Raw genomic sequence first — 16,967 nt, forward strand, 5'->3', positions numbered from 1 at the left:
CAGCCGCTTGTCGGCTTGTCATTCCAGCAAAGACACTGCTGTGCAGGGGGAGAAGCCGAAATGACGTCATTCACAATCGATTATGCTGGATACCGCATTGATGCCGAATCGGGAAGGGCAGCATCATGATGCATTGATGCGCCAATCATTTTCAACACCCCTAGCTGAGATCCCACACACCCAAGGCTGCTATCTGATGGCTCACACGGGATCAGCAATCATGCAACCAGATGCAGCTGAAGCTGCTGTAACTTCAAATCTTCCGCCCACATCACCTTTTTCATACTGGCTGCATGCTGGGGATAGGAGTGTGGGCAGGGCAGACACAGAGGGGGAGGGGCAGAACAGACAAATCTTTCTGTTCTCTTCTCTCATCCAAGCAGGGAGGGAGAGGGGAGGAGCAAATGGTTGGGCTCAGACTGTCACAGACACTGCAGCCAGCAACTCCTAAGTTAATGGGCAGCTTCTTCTTGCCCAGGTGCAATGTTCATGGTGGGGATTGTCGGGGGACACAGCACCATTGCCTTCTTCACATCCACTAAGCTTGCACAAACTTTTCCATGTTTTGCAGGCTATAGATTAATAAAGCACCCATACCTGAGGCTTCTCATGCCATTCCTGCTGGCCCCTCCTGCTCTCACTCTGCTCTTACGCTCACAGTTTAGCAGTGATTGCCTCTGCATGAGTCGTGGCTGAGGCGTGTTCCTACCCCCTCCCCCTGATCTCACGCAGCTCCTCCCCCCTCTTGGCGTTTGTGCTGGTTAGTGCTTCTGCAACCTCCCAAGTTGCTTATTGCATGGGCTGCAGGGAGAGAAGCGGATGGAAGTAGCTAAGTAAAGCTGCGAGCATTGCCAGCGGCGGCAAAAAGTACTTGTTGAGGGACACCTGAGTTTGGTGCCCCCTCTGTCCTGGCGCCGTAAGGCAGCCGCCTAAGCTGCCGTATGCTAGCGCCAGCCTTGGGTGGAGGTTCATCTTCCAGCAGGACAATGACCCTAAACATACAGCCAGGGCTACAGTGAAATGGTTTAGATTAAAGCATGTGTTGGAATGGCCCAGTCAAAGTCCAGACCTAAATCCTATTGAGAATCTGTGGCAAGACTTGAAAATTGCTGTTCAGACGCTCTCCATCCAATCTCAAAGAGCTTGAGCTATTTTGCAAAGAAGAATAGGCAAAAATTTCACTCTCTAGATGTGTAAAGCTGGTAGAGACATATCCAAAAAGATGTGCATCTGTAATTGCAGCGAAAGGTGGCTTTACAAAGTATTGACTCAGGGGGTCTGAATACAAATGCACGCCACACTTTTCAGATATTTATTTGTAAAAAAATTTGAAAACCTTTTATCATTTTTCTTCCACTTCACAATTATGTGCCACTTTGTGTTAGAAAAACATAAAATCCCAATAAAAAACGTTTATGGGTTTGGTTGCAACATGACAAAATATGGAAAAAATCAAGAAGTATGAATACGTTTTCAAGGCACTGTAGGTGTCCGACTTGTCCGCCGCAATGTCGCAGTCCCACTAAAAAATGCTGGTCACCGTCATTACGAGTAAAAAAAATAAAATAAATTAAAATGTCATAATTTGTAGATGCGAGAACTTTTGCCCAAAGCAATCAAATGCTTATTGGGATTTTTTTTTCTCAAAAATATGTAGCAGAATACACATTGATTTATTGGTGAAGAAATTCATTTTTTTACAGTTTTTTCGTTTTTTTATTGGGTATGTTTTGTAGCAGAAAGTAATAAATATTGTGTTTTTTTTTTTTTTTATTCAAAATTTACGGTCTTTTTTTGTTTCTAGCACAAAAGATAAAAACCACAGTAGTGGTCAAATACCACCAAAAGAAAGCTCTGTTTGTGGGGGAAAAAAAGGACATCAATTTTATTTGGGTACAGTATTGCACGACCACGCAGTTGTCAGTTAAACTAATGCAGTGCCGTATCGCAAAAAATGGCCTAGTCATGAAGGGGTAAAACCTTCCTTGGTTAAAGTGGAAGTAAAGCCTTTTTTGGCACTTGTACCTACAGGTATGCCTATAATAAGGCATACCTGCACGGTTTAGGAGATATTCACACTGCATGCAGCCGTTGAAGTCACCGGCACATGCTCTCTGAAGGGATGTCATACCCATGCGGTCCCATCAGTGCTCCGTGCCGTGGTCCTTGACCTGCCAATCAGACGGCCGGATGATGCAGATCTAGAAGGAAGACCAGGTGAAGATGGAAGCGCCTGTCAGCGCGGTGCCGGATGGTTTTGCTTTGAGGAAAGTCTTGCGTAATATGCTAGTGTGCGATGCATACTAGTACATTATACCTTTTACCTTGCAGAGTTTAAAAAAAAAATAAAAATACATTTTGCTGCAGTTTACCACTTTAAGGGCCCTTTCATGCGGGGGTGGCGGTAAAGCGCCGCTATTGTAAGCGGCGCTTTACCGTCGGTATGCGGCCGCTAGCGGGGCGGTTTTACCCCCCTGCTAGCGGCCGAGAAAGGGTTAAAACCACCGCAGAGGCGCTTTGCCAGCGGTATAGCCGCGCCGTCCCATTGATTTCAATGAGCAGGAGCGGTGAAGGAGCGGTATATACTCCGCTCCTTCACCGCTCCGAAGATGCTGCTAGCAGGACTTTTTTTCCCGTCCTGCTAGCGCACCGCTCCAGTGTGAAAGCCCTCTGGGCTTTCACACTGGAATTAAAGCAGCGGCACTTTCGGGTCAGTTTGCAGGCGCTATTATTAGCGCAATAGCGCTTGCAAACCGCCCCAGTGTGAAAGGACCCTAAGTCACTTGACACATTATGAAACTAGAGCAATTACCAATGTTGCAACTAGATGATAAAGAGATATTTTTAGCATCTGTAAGTGAATTATATCAATACCTTTATTAACAGACAAGATTGACACATGTGCCAATTATGCATGTGCATAATCTTTTTGTATAAAGGCTCTTCAGATATTTTAATAAAATAATCTGTTAGTGGTTCCCAGTGTGGCTACCTGTGACTTTATAGTTGATAGACATTTACCATTTTTTTTTTTTTAAATACATTTTCTTACATGTTTTGTGGGCTGTGACAGGTCTATTTTTATCCTAAGGCCGGGTTCACACTGGTGCGACACGACAGCCGTCCTACTTTGGATCCGACTTTGCCCTGTGACTTGAAGCCGGCATGCATCCGACCTTCAATGAACGAGGATACGACTTGGATCCCCGCCAATACCAGGCACTGTGCTTGGTATGAATCTTGAGTGGGAACTCCACGCCAAATTTTAAATAAAAAAACTGGCATGGGTTCCCCTCCAAGAGCATACCAGGCACTTCGGTCTGGTATGGATTTTAAGGGGCACCCCCTACGCAGAAAAAAATGTCGTGGGGGTCCCCCCAAAATCCATACCAGACCCTTATCCGAGCACGCAGCCCTGCCGGTCAGAAAAAGGGGTTGGGAGAATGCGGCCCCCCTCCTGAACCATACCAGGCCGCATGCCCTCAACATGGGGGGGTGGGTGCTTTGGGGCAGGGGGGTGCCCTGCGCCCCCTCCCCGCCCCAAAGCACCCTGTCCCCATGTTGATGAGGACAAGGGCCTCTTCCCGACAACCCTGGCCGTTGGTTGTCAGGGTCTGCGGGCGGGGGGCTTATCAGAATCCGGGAGCCCCTTTAATAAGGGGGCCCCCAGATCCTGCCCCCACCCTATGTGAATAAGTATGGGGTACATCGTACCCCTACCCATTCACCTAGGGAAAAAAGTGTCAATAAAAAAAACACACTAGACAGGTTTTTAAATTAATTTTATTAGACAGCTACGGGGGTCTTCTTCCTTCTTCTCCGTGCTCTCCGGCCTCTTCTCCTCGCTCTCCGGTTCTTCTCCTGATCTCCAGCCTCTTCTCCCGGTGTCCGGTTCTTCTCCCGCTCTCTGGTTCTTCTGCCAGGCTCCTCCGCTATCTTCTGCTCTTTTGCTAGCGGTGGCCCTGTCTTCTCCGGCGTCTTCTAACCTCTTCTCTTCTTCCGATGTTGAGACGACACTCTCTCCCGCTGTAATGCAGTGTGCCCGCTGTGCAACTACTTATATAGGCATGGGGCGTGGTCACCGGGTGATGTCATCCGGTGACTCCGCCGCTTATGACGTCACCACTGGGGCTTGATTGGATGGTGACGTCATAAGCGGCGGAGTCACCGGATGACATCAGAGAAGACCGGGCCACCGCCAGCAAAAGAGCGGGCAAAAGAGCAGAAAATAGCGGAGGAGCCCGGCAGAAGAACCGGAGAGCAGGAGAAGAAGGAAGAGACCCCCGAAGTCGGAAGAAGACCCCCGGAGATGCCTAATAAATTACTTTAAAAACCTATCTAGTGTGTTTTTTTTTTTTTTTTTTTATTGACACTTTTTTTCCTAGGTGAATGGGTAGGGGTACGATGTACCCCATACTCATTCACATAGGGTGGGGGGCCGGGATCTGGGGGCCCCCTTATTAAAGAGGGCTCCCAAATTCCGATAAGCCCCCCATCCACAGACCCCGACAACCAATGGCCAGGGTTGTCAGGAAGAGGCCCTTGTCCTCATCAACATGGGGACAAGGTGCTGTGGTGGGGGGGGGGGGCTCGCAGGGCGAGTCCAAATCAAGTCCCATAAGGTAAACATGATAAATCATTATTTGCCGGAATATATTGCAGCTCTGTACCTAATACGAATTTTGCAACATTTGAAAATAAGGTTGGCGGAGTTCCCCCTCAAGATTATCTGAGCAAAAGTCGCATGCCAAAGTCGGATCATGCGAGACGGCGATCCGACTTCAATGATAGTCAATGGGCTGAAGTAGGATCAAAGTCGGACCAAAGTAGTACAGGGAGCATTTTTAAAGTCGGACCGACTTGTGTCGGACCAGTTAGGACGGCTCCCATAGGGAAACATTGATTTTTACACGTCATGCGACATGAGCTCCCAATGTCGGAGCGTTTGTCGCACTAGTGTGAACCCGGTCTAAAGCTTTCTCTCCGATCATGGTTATTTTTATATGAGTAATCAGTAAAGCTGTATAATGTTTTAATAAGTTTAGGTAAATGACTATGTAAGCGTTTTTTAAAACCTTACTTACAAGTAGCAAAAAAAGCTGGTACAGGCGGTCCCCGGGTTACAAACAAGATCGGGTCTGTAGGTTTCTTCTTAAGTTGACACTGTTTGCAAGTCAGAACAGGTACATTTTTTAAGTGTAGCTCCAGACAAAAAAACAATTTTTAAGCTTTTTGGATAGCACAGGGAAGAATTAACATCCCTGTAACATTTGATTTACTGTCTGTGCCCCTGTTCAGAAGATTTCACCTCACTTTCTGTCCCAATGACAAATTGGATTTTTAAAATTCTGGGTTGTTGTGGAAACCAGCTTTGGTGATAAGGCTTCAGCGGGGTACCCTTTTCTCATGATATCTCTTACAGGAGTGAATTTCCCTTCCTAGGGGGAGATTTTCTCTCACTTCCTGTTGTCTCCATCCGTTTGTAAGTAGAAGTCGTTTGTAAGTCAGATGTTTGTAACTAGGGGACCGCCTGTAGAACTTATAGGGGTACTAGCCTTCCCTGATCTACTAAAATAAATAATAGTGTGTGTGTGTGTGTGTGTATATATATATATATATATATATATATATATATATATATATATATATATATATATAAATAGTTTGTGCATAAAGCAAATTTCAATCTACTGTAGTTTACGTAACTTGTGCGTGGCATCCATTAATAATCTGTTTAATTACTGAATGTATATTTATTGAATGCCTTTGTTGCTTCATTATTTTTTTTAGCTGTAGCAGTCTACTATTTTCCTAATATGCAGCTCTTCCTTTTATTAATTTTACTTTTACTAGCAGTAATGTTTGTGTGAGGCCTAAATAACTATTTATTTTTGTTTTTTAATTCCCCTCTTGTTATTCACTGTATTTTTGACCCATGTATGTAAAATGTCTGTGTCCTCCTTCACAGGTAGATTTCCATCTTCGAGCAGAGAGGGTGGTGCAGTCAGTCAAAGCGATATGTAATGCACTTGCAGCTGTTGAAACTCTGGAAATCAGTAGTGCTCTAAACCAACTTCCGCCTTGTCCTTCCAGAGTCCAAATCAAGTCCCATAAGGTAAACATGATAAACTAGAAAAGCTACAATTTCTGGGGAAATTGTGAAAAGTGTTCTTGCCTCTACAACTGGAGTGGGCGGAGTAACTGGGGGGAGTGGCTGGAGTAACTTTTGTGTGGTTGGAGTAACTGTGGAAAGGTTGAACTGGACAGATGGGGAGAGTAACTGTGTGGAGTGTTTGTAGTGAGTAAAGATAGTAAACATTACGCTAACCAATTGATTAATCAAATTTAAAAAGTGCACAAGTGCTAATGATGTAGAAGGTAGAAATATCGGTAAATGACTTTGTCGGACACAGACTTAAGGGTTACCAGGATTTATTCCGCCCCAGCCAAAGCATAGCACCTGACGGACTCGCGTCCCAAAATCAAGTGTGTCAAAAACAGTTTACACAGTGTACATATAATTTCAATATATTGCATCACAAGCGAACTGGCAGTATATTTCCGTTATACATTGTATTAACATTTTGAACAGTCAACTTTTTGAACTTTTTGGATACAAGGCAATTCATTAAAGCATATACTTTAAACCCTTACAAATTTTCAGTTTCTCTGCAGTTTTGCTCCTTGCTGTTTCTTTATCTGTCTTACTAATCAGCAAGCAGGCTATAGCACAGGAAGGAGAGGGTGAGTGTGATGAGGACAGATGTCTGTGATGGATGGGGGGGAGTAAGTGAGTTCCGTGTCTAACAAGTACACCGAACATGAAATATAGAGAATGATTTTTAGCTAATTGTAAATGGTCCCACATAACTAAAACTGACATAAAACTCACATAACATAAACTGACCCTCATTGCCACTTTATTATCTGTTTGATGACCACTGTCTCACAACCACTGTTTCCTGGCATCACTCATGCCCTGTTTATGCAGGCTCTAAGCGTGTTCACAACCACTGTTCAAAACACAATACACAGGATCATGATAGCTGTAATAACTGTGCAGTACTCCTGACTGGAGACAGTGCTGCACCCTGGAGATGTAAATGTGATCCAACAGTGTGTTTTTTTATGTGGTGGCTGCCCAGACCAGTTGGGTATATCCTCTTGAGTGAAGAAGGTCAGATATTGGCTTCTTTTCTCTGCACAGAAAATCTTCATTGAAATCTCCACAGAGTATTATAGGTTGGCAATCCATTATTTCCAAAGATTCCAAGAGGCCCAGCAGGTTAGTAAGGAATTGGCCAATACTGTAATCCGGTGGCCTGTAAACAACAGTGATCAAAGCTTATACAGGGGACTCCAGTTTGACAACCAAGAACTCCAAGTCAGTCACATTGTGATGATACTGCTTTTCAAAGGCCTTGAAATGGTTTCTGACATACAAGGCGACACCTCCACCACTTTTACATGCAATGTCAGGAAGGTTTGTGTACGAGAGGTGTCTGTTGCGTTTGAACAGGTTGTAGCCCTCCAGCTGGAGACTTTCAGCAACAGAAGAGCCTGAGAGATGAGTTTCAGTGAAACATAAAACATCTCCAAGTGTCAACTCATGGTGAGATTTGATATCTTCAATGTGAGCTGGTAATCCTTCCGTGTTGTGATGGATAATTGTTAATGTTTGCTGTTTGTCTGTTGTCTGTAGAAACTTTAAGAGGGGCATAACACTTTCCAGTGATGCATTCTTCATTGAATCCAGGGAGGCTGTGATTTCAGGATCAGCAAAGATCTTCTTCTCATCAAAGTCGGTTATGTACAGTCCTTGCAGTGTAGTTGTTCTACTCAGAGCAACATAGGCCATTCCCGGTTGGAAGACCCGTTTCAATGAGACCACTGCTGACTGTATCGACATTCCCTGACACTTATGAATTGTACATCCAAAAGCCAACTTCAGGGGGAACTGCCTGCGAACAACTCCTTTCTGTCTCAGGTTTTCCTCTACCCTTTCTATGTACACCAAGTTGTCAGCATCACTAGACGACTTGTTACGGTATCTCTGTCCTGCATTTGGATTGTCCAGCATAAGCCCAAGCTTGTTTACCGTAGTAGTACCATTCTCAGTCTGGATGATTATTCTTGCAATCTTGCCAAATGTCCCGTTAACAAGCCCGTCTTCTACATCAATGTTTCTTGTGATCATGATACGGGCACCTTCAGCTGCTTGCAGTGTGTCAATCAGATTGTCTTTGTGTCCTTTGAAAGGTTGGTGTTGCCTCAGCATCACTCCTGTCTTAGGGTCTTTTCTGTAATCGTCGGCATCTATGTTGGTGACGTTTGAATGGAGAACAGACACAGTTGCAGCATTATGTTTGTGAACCTCTTTGTTGGTGGCAAATATGTGTAGCACGTCATTAGGGCAGTGGGTGGGATCTGTAAAAGCCTGAGCAAGCAGAGCTTTGTCATCATTGCTTAAGGTGACAGTCTTCTGCTTGACTCTGATTCTATTTAAAAGCTCAGCAAATGAAATGTCATCCTTCTGTCTCATGATCTCTGTCAGCGTGATCATCTGAAAGTTGTCTTTCCAGAGGTCGTTGGTATTTTCCTCAAACACGCAGAGTGGCTTACTTTTTCCCAGCGGGGGGACCTGGTAAAAGTCTCCTACTGCTAGTACTGACATACCACCAAAAGGTTTCTTACTGCCTTTGATTTGCTGTAATCTCCAGTTGATGTAGGCAAACAGGGGCTTTGAAATCATTGACACCTCGTCAATAACAATGATCTCCGCATTTGACAGCTGTGCCCTCACTTCATCTATTAGATTTCCAAGTCCTTGGTAGGGTGGCTTCAAGCTTCTTGGCAACTTCAGCAGAGAATGCAAAGTGTTGCCTGAAATGTTGAAAGCTGCTGTTCCTGTAAATGCAGTTAGTAAAACGCTGGGCATGGATATGTCTGCTTCCTCACGTAGTCTGGTAAGTTTACAGAGTATCTTTGTCGCCTCAGCATAGATGCACTTTATCAGGTGTGATTTGCCTGTCCCTGCACCACCAGTGACAAAGTAATAGAATGGGTCAGGATTTAGGCCACGCACACGGTTAGTGCACCAGTCACAAACTGAGTAGAATGTCTGAGCTTGTGTCCGGTTAAGGTTTCTGTACATTTTCCGAAGGAAATCAGGGCACATTTGTGGGGCCTTCACAGTAAGCGCAATTCCACCTGTTTGTTTGTGACGTGTATACTCCGGAACATCATCTTGTTCATTCTCATGAAGTGGCTCCCCTTCTTTGCGTTCCTCTATACATTCCAACCTATCCAACTCAGCTTCTGGGGCAAAGGTGTTGCAAGCATCTTCAACAGGGCCGTTTTCTACAAAGTCATCCAAGACTTGTTCCAAAATTTTGTTGTGTTGTTCGAACTTCTTTTGGTTGCTGGTAACAATTGCAGACACTGCTCGGATTGCTTCTTCTCCTGGTAAGCTCACACAGGCGCCTTTGTAAAAATCCTGATGTGTTGGGAACCTTACAGTTTTCAGTGATGACTCTGAATGGGGGGGGAGGTAGAGTTTAAGCAGTCTGCCGTAGTAGTTCCCGGGGTCCTTCTTCTCTGAGAAGCGTGCGTACCTGATGATTGCAGGCTTCCCTCTCGTGCGTTTTTGAATCATTCCCATTTCATTCAATAGGCTGACACGCTTGCTGTCTTCCTTCTGCTTGCCATAGACAACCCTGTAATGGGATGCAAAGTCTGCCAGACACATGGACTCAAACTCTGGTGTTTCGGGTCTGGCTCTGTATTTGTCGACAAAACTCGTCATCCACACATTAAGAGAATCGGCTGGTTTGTTCTGCAATGCACTGAGCGGGAGACTCATTTTCAGTGCGTTGTCACCAGTTGGCAGAAAAACAACCTCACGTGAGCAAGACTTCATTTTCAGGCTGCACGTACGGGCCACAGACTCCTGGGCGCTGACCTCTCTGTGTTTTGAATAAGCCTGAAGAACCTCTTTCATTTCTTCTCGTTCTGTCGCTGTTTCTGGGCTCATTTCTTTGACTATTGTTTTGAGATAGTCACTCAGCTCCCGTTCTGGCTTGGATATGTAGGATAACATGTACATGATGCAACCATACTCATCAAGAATGTACTGGATGTCCATGTTGGCGTTCCAGGCCGTCAGCAAATGTGGATTGTAGTTGTTCACCCAGCAGTCCTTGACATCACGCTTCATTAGAATCACGCTTGAGGAGGTCAATGCCTGAATGTACGAGTTGCATTGATTCAAAGTCATATCACACTGTGCCAGTAGCTGTGACATGTCTTCAAGCTGCACTTTTGGGTTATTAAGCAAATCCCAGACTGGTTTCAGTTTGTTTTTGGCTGCTTGTGGTTTCATTGCACAATCTCCTTGTTCTTCTGGCATCGGGTAAGTTATCCTCGTTTTTCTAATAGGTGGCTTTGGAAATCCAAATCTGCATACTCTGTTACCTTTCTTGCATGATTTTGAATGAGATCTGCTGTGCATTTGAAGTTCTGTTACAAATCTGTGAAGTAAGGCCTGTTTGGCTTCATCAGGCAGCTGGCATGAGATGTTATGATCTATAAAGGCACACACCTTGTCATCACTGTCTTGTCCAAATATAGGAGCTCCTGCTACCCAACAGAGACAATGTATATGAGGGCTCCCTCTCGCCTGAAATTCAACCCGGTAAAGGTAATCGATAACTTCACCGATTGGCTGTGCAGGACCCAACAGCAGCTCTCGCATCAGAGCATCAACCCGTTTGTCAAACATGCGCATGGTGGTCACTGGGTTGCCTCGAAGAATGTCACACTTTTCAGCCCAGTCTAGCCCCGCAAAATCCACCTTTTGACCTTATTGTGCCTTTATTGCCGTTATTACCTCTGGCCATCTGAATTCTGCAGCAGAGAAGGTAAGAAAAAATGTTGGCTTACCCAATTGTCTGACCATGGCTAGCAAATTCTTCAGATTTTTATCCCAGTAAGCTGGACTCCCTCTCAGTGGTTGCATGAACCTTGTGGCATCTCGGTTTCGCACCAACCTCTCAACCTCACACTTGTCCTGTAGCAGCTTGTTGGATATTTTCCGTCCATCCCTGGTATTGGGTTTTCCTTTCCTTAACTGGATGGACATGCTGCTTTTGGCCATGTGTGTTTCTGTGACAAACTGCGCAAAGAAGAGGTAGCTTGTGTCTCTTGCAAAACGAGTATCAACACAAAAAAGCCTTGCATTGAAATACATGCTCGGGGACAGTTTGACTTGTCTTGCCTGGTCCAATGTATTCTGTCCAGTAGGGAACTGAACAGGGAAAGCCATTGCCTCAAGCCTAGTAACTTTAAAGAAGCTGACAGGTGTGTTTCCTTGTGCAGGTGCAATGCTGAATATTCCATCACCGTGTGTCAGTGCTTCCTCTCCAAGGTCAGATGGCTGCAAACAACTGTCTAGGCCAATTCCAGGTCTTAGTGTATCCTTCTCATCCTCTGCATTGGGAGGTTGTTGGTCATGGCCTTCCTGTTGCTCAGAAGCAGCCGGTAAACATGCAGACTGTACCTCTGATGGATCACAATTTTCGATGCGCTCAAGTATCTCCATCATTTCAGTTTCGTCACAACTGTCGAGTTCCATCCCATCATCATTATCATCATCATCAGCAGCGATTGTCTCATCCACTCTAATTGAAATGTCACTGTAGTCGGGGTGTGTGTCAATGAGTTTTGACAGACCCGCTACTACATTTCCCATGTTGACATTATGAAACAGCTGGTGGCCTTTGTAAGTCAGACGTCTTTTCAGCTTCACTCTGTGTAACTGGGATGTGCTGTGCGATCTTGGTAGAGTATTGACCGTGGTTTCCACCTCGGATGGCACACACACTACAGCGCCATGTATAGCTGCCTGTCGACCTTTGGGAAGTGTGATGATCTTGGCAAATGGCAGTATTTTGGCCAAAAGTTGTCTTTCCAGCACATTCAAATCGCAGAGCTCTGGGGGAATGGGCGCCAGCTCCATGTTAGCCACAGCGATGGATGATTTGTGTCCTGCTTTTAAATGTGAATCACAGTTGTGACAAATCCATTCTTTGGTCCTTTCATCTGGTACGGTGCATTGTTCAGGTCCTTGACAGTGATTGTTGCACACATGGACATATTTCCCTGTCAAACAGGCAGCAACAATGTGTAGATTCTTCTTGTAATTGCTGTGAATGCAATGTTTCACTTGGTTAGGGAAAAGGGTGCGATGACACATCGTGCACACAAATGTTGGCCCAGCTTTAATGCATTCATGGAAAGTGGATATAGCTGTCTGCATTAGGCTGTTGTCCACTGGTTGACTGCATTCCCGCATGACACGAGTCCATCGTCTGTATTTCATTCTTATTTTGAAGGCACATTGCATCTTATGGGTTATGCAAAAATCTGCTTGAGTGTGACGCTTCATTTTCATGTAACTCATGCAATGTTGCAAGTGACGTTTTCTGAAAGCAGGATCATTATATTTTCTGGTGATGTATTGCTTCTTCTTCATGTTGTAATCTGCATTTGTCGCATATTTTCTGGTGATGTATTGCTTCTGCTTCAAGTTGAAATCTGCATTTGTCGCATATTTTCTGGTGATGTATTGCTTCTGCTTCAAGTTGAAATCGGCATTTGTCGCATATTTTCTGGTGATGTATTGCTTCTTCTTCAAGTTGAAATCTGCATTTGTCGCATATTTTCTGGTCATGTATTGCTTCTGCTTCAAGTTGAAATCTGCATTTGTCGCATATTTTCTGGTGATGTATTGCTTCTGCTTCAAGTTGAAATTGGCATCTGTTGCATATTTGCGAATGATATATTGCTTCTGCTTCAACTTAAAATCAGCATCTGCTCTGTATCGGCTGGTGATGTATGTCCTTTTCTTATTGGTGACAGACATCTTTGTAGCCTTGAAATCATGCCTTCTTTCATTTCTGTGTCTTGTCTTCAGTTTTTGTCGTCTCTGTGCATTTAATTTGGACAATGCCTTACTGTCCTTCCATATGCCCTGTGAGGATTTCACATCAAGTGACCGTGGAGAATGCTTGCTGGCTGGGAATCCAGTGTGTGTTGCATCTTTGGTCATCTGTGTCACTTTGTTCTCCACATGCTTTGCATTATGTGGTTTGTCAGATTGCACCAGTGGGGACAGCAAACCATCTGACAGACGTCTTGCAGGATGAAATGAGACTGGCATGAAGTCATACTGCAGTCCATCAATAGGGCCTCTGGTGTCTGTAAGGAGCAATTCATACAACTTATAAATCCTTGCCCCCATATCACTCAAATGTGTAAAAGTGATCATAACAGCTTTTCCTTTTCCAGTGGCAGGAAGTCCATCCTTATTTCGACTATGAGAATCAAACAGTCCATATCTCCCAGACTTGTCTCTGAACAATGCAATGCAATATGGCACTACTATAAAAAGTGCATGTGTAACATCTGCATTAAGGCACTGAAGTCTTGTGGAGAGGTCAACAAACCAACCTTGGTTGTCACCGTCTACCGTGTCTCTCATACATCCCGATAACACTGGAGATTTAACAACGTTGTACTCATATTTGTCAGTGTTGACTCTGAGGGGCACTTCTTCCATTGTCAAGTGCTGATGCTGATAGACATTTCTTTGTTTTAGCTGTTTTATTGTTGAGCCATACAAGCTGTTGCCCTTCTTCAGTATTTGATCAAGATCACCCTTTCTCACATCATCAAGCTCACTGTGGTATGCCAAAAATGTCAGAGCCATGCATGTACACTGTTTGTTCCTTAACCTTCCATAGCCATGATGACCCTGATAGCCTGCACAGAAATCTCACTTGGTACACATGGTTCTTGCATGCCATGGTTTTCAGAAGTGCCCATCACACTGTCACTGTGCTCTTGAACTTGACACTGAGTTGAACATGAAAATGACACCACAGGTTCACTATGTACCTCCTGGGCACATTCACTGTTACAAACCTCCATATCCACTATGCTGCTGTGGGGCTCCGGATCCAGTTTAGTCCAGCGTATCTTTGCAGCTTTAGATCTCTTTCCTTTAGATGGCATGATGATATTTGTGGAAGGAACTATAATTCCCCTCAGAGTTGTGTTGGAGGAGGAGCTATAATTCGCCTCAGAGCTGTGTGGGAGGAGCTATAACTCCCCTCTGAGCTGTGTGGGAGGACCAATAATGCTATAATTCCCCTCAGAGCTGTGTGGGAGGAGATACAATTCCCCTTAGTGTTGTGTGGGAGGAGCTATAATTCCCCTTAGAGCTGTGTGGGAGAAGCTATAATTCCCCTCAGAGCTGTGTGGGAGAAGCTACATTTCCCATCAGAGTTGTGTGGGAGAAGCTATAATTCCCCTCAGAGCTGTTTAAAAGGAGCTATAATTCCCCTCACAGCGGTGTGGGAGAAACTATAATTCCTCTCAGAGTTGTGTGTGAGGATCTCTAATTCTCCTCAGAGCTGTGTGGGAGGAGCTATAATGCTAAGCTGTAATTCCCCTCAGAGTTGTGTGGGAGGAGCTATAATTCTCCTCAGAGCTGTGTGGGAGGAGCTATAATGCTAAGCTATAATGCTATAATTCCCCTTTGAGCTGTGTGGGAGGAGCTATAATTCCCCTCAAAGCTGTATTGGAGGAGCTATAACTTCCCTCCAAGCTGTGTGGGAGGAGCTATAATGCTATAATTGTCCTTAGAGCTGTGTGAGAGGAGCTATAATTCCCCTCAGAGCTTTGTGATTTTTTTTTTTCAAAAATGATTTGGTTTTTTGTTTTTTCAAAAATGATTTTTTTTAATGATTTTTTTTTTTTCAAAAATTATTATTTTTTTTTTCATGGGGCGGTCATAATGTTTCAGCTGATCATGGGGTTGTCAGCTTTTGTCACCTCCCGCTCTAGTTTTGAACATTTCACCATTCATTCCTATGGGACCAATTTCACCGCAAAAACGACGATATTTCGTGAACCATTCGGCGAAACGTTCCACAAAGTAACAGCACACCAATGAAATGACATTGAGGCTGGATTCACACTGGTATTTTTCAGCTTTTCACAAAGTTCCACAAGGTAATAGGACACCAATTAAATGACATTGAACATTTCGCAATTCATTCCTATGGGACCAATATTGCCGCAAAAAACTACGATATTTCGTGGACCATTCGGCAAAATATTCCACAAAGTAATAACACACCAATCGGGAACAATCCGCTCGTTTCGGTATATTACTTGTCTCTGTAGTGTAAAAACTGTGGGAGGAGTCTACAAGCATTATCAAGTCTAGCAGATGAAGTCACATGCATTTGGGGTGTCTCAGCATCTTGTGTTTACAACCACTGTTTCCTAGCAACGCTCATGCCCTGTTTATGCTTCCCAAATACTACTTCATCAAAACTGCCCCATCAGAATTACCCCATCAAAACTGCCCCATCATATTCCTCTATTATAAATCAGTACATGGTGTGTCTGTCCCCTCCCCCGGGCTCTGTAATCAGAGCTGAGGTGCTCCAGCCACCTCCCCCCTGTGTATAACAGAAGCTTTGGTAACCATGGCAACAAAACAAACACTAACAGTACACTCTGATTAATGGCTAAAATTTCCTGAAATGACCTCTAAACAAATGGCCGTATTTTAAAAACTATACATCCTACAGCGAAGATCTTTATATTGTGAGAATCACAAGACCCAGACCTAGATTTTGATGTACAGTATGTCTCTGAAATATTAAAAATGAAGGCACAGTCGCAGTTTAGAAATTGCCCTTCAAATTTGAAGGGGCTAGAGTGTAGTTTCAATGAATGTCAATGGACGGCGTGAGTTGCAAACAAATGGTCATATTGTGAAAACGATCAGGACTATGGCTTAGCCGTGGACATGTTTAGTGGCAGCAGGGATAGCTGAACGTTTTGATATAAGATTTGTGTAGGTGGGCTTGAAAATGAGGGAGTGGCGGCAGTTTAGAAATCATGTTCTGATTTTCCAGCTTTTGTCATCTCCCACTCTAGTTTCCCCATTCATTCCTATGGGACCAATTTCGCCGCAAAAACGACGATATTTCGTGAACCATTCGGCGAAACGTTCCACAAAGTAATAGCACACCATTCGGGAACAATCCGCACGTTTCGGTATATTACTTGTCTATGTAGTGTAAAAACTGTGGGAGGAGTTAGGGTGGTAAATTTGGCTATAATAATAAGAACTAGAAAAGCTACAATTTCTGGGGAAATTGTGAAAGTGTTCTTGCCTCTACAACTGGAGTGGGCGGAGTAACTGGGTGGGGTGGAGTGGCTTGAGTAACTGTGAAAAGTGTTAAAAAGCTTAATATTTTAAAAAGTATAAATAGTAGTAAAAAAGTTCCATCATTAGCTGAAAGAGCTGAACATTTTTTTCAAAAGTAATTTTTTTTTTTTCAAAAATGAATTTTTTTTTTTCAAAAATGAATTTTTTTTATTCAAAAATGATTTTTTTTTCTTCAAAAATGATTTTTTTTTTTCAAAAATGATTTTTTTTTAAAAGTAATTTTTTTTCTCAAAAATATTTTTTTTTTTTTCAAAAATATTTTTTTTTTCAAAAATAATTTTTTTTTTTCAAAAATATATATTTTTTTTTTTCAAAAATATTTTTTTTTTTTTCATGGGGCGGACATAATGTTTCAGCTGATCATGGGGTTGTCAGCTTTTGTCACCTCCCGCTCTAGTTTTGAACATTTCACCATTCATTCCTATGGGACCAATTTCACCGCAAAAACGACGATATTTCGTGAACCATTCGGCGAAACGTTCCACAAAGTAATAGCACACCAATTAAATGACATTGAGGCCGGATTCACACTGGTATTTTTCAGCTTTTCACAAAGTTCCACAAGGTAATAGGACACCAATTAAATGACATTGAACATTTCGCAATTCATTCCTATGGGACCAATATTGCCGCAAAAAACTGCAATATTTCGTGGACC

At 43.6% G+C, this 16,967-nt stretch overlaps 1 protein-coding gene across 4 annotated transcripts in view; it reads left to right on the top strand.

Annotated features, from left to right (window-relative positions):
* PIK3C2B (phosphatidylinositol-4-phosphate 3-kinase catalytic subunit type 2 beta) overlaps nt 1-16,967 on the top strand; it is a 1,217,858-nt gene that overhangs the window by 354,548 nt on the left and 846,343 nt on the right. For all 4 annotated transcript variants that reach the window (XM_073615832.1, XM_073615830.1, XM_073615833.1 and 1 more), the window contains exon 9: nt 5,969-6,115. In XM_073615832.1, the coding sequence (XP_073471933.1) occupies nt 5,969-6,115 (147 nt within the window). The remainder of the gene's footprint in view (nt 1-5,968; nt 6,116-16,967) is intronic.

This window comes from Aquarana catesbeiana, linkage group LG02 (assembly GCF_042186555.1).
Source record: "Aquarana catesbeiana isolate 2022-GZ linkage group LG02, ASM4218655v1, whole genome shotgun sequence".
In the NCBI taxonomy this organism is placed as follows: Eukaryota; Metazoa; Chordata; class Amphibia; order Anura; family Ranidae; genus Aquarana; species Aquarana catesbeiana.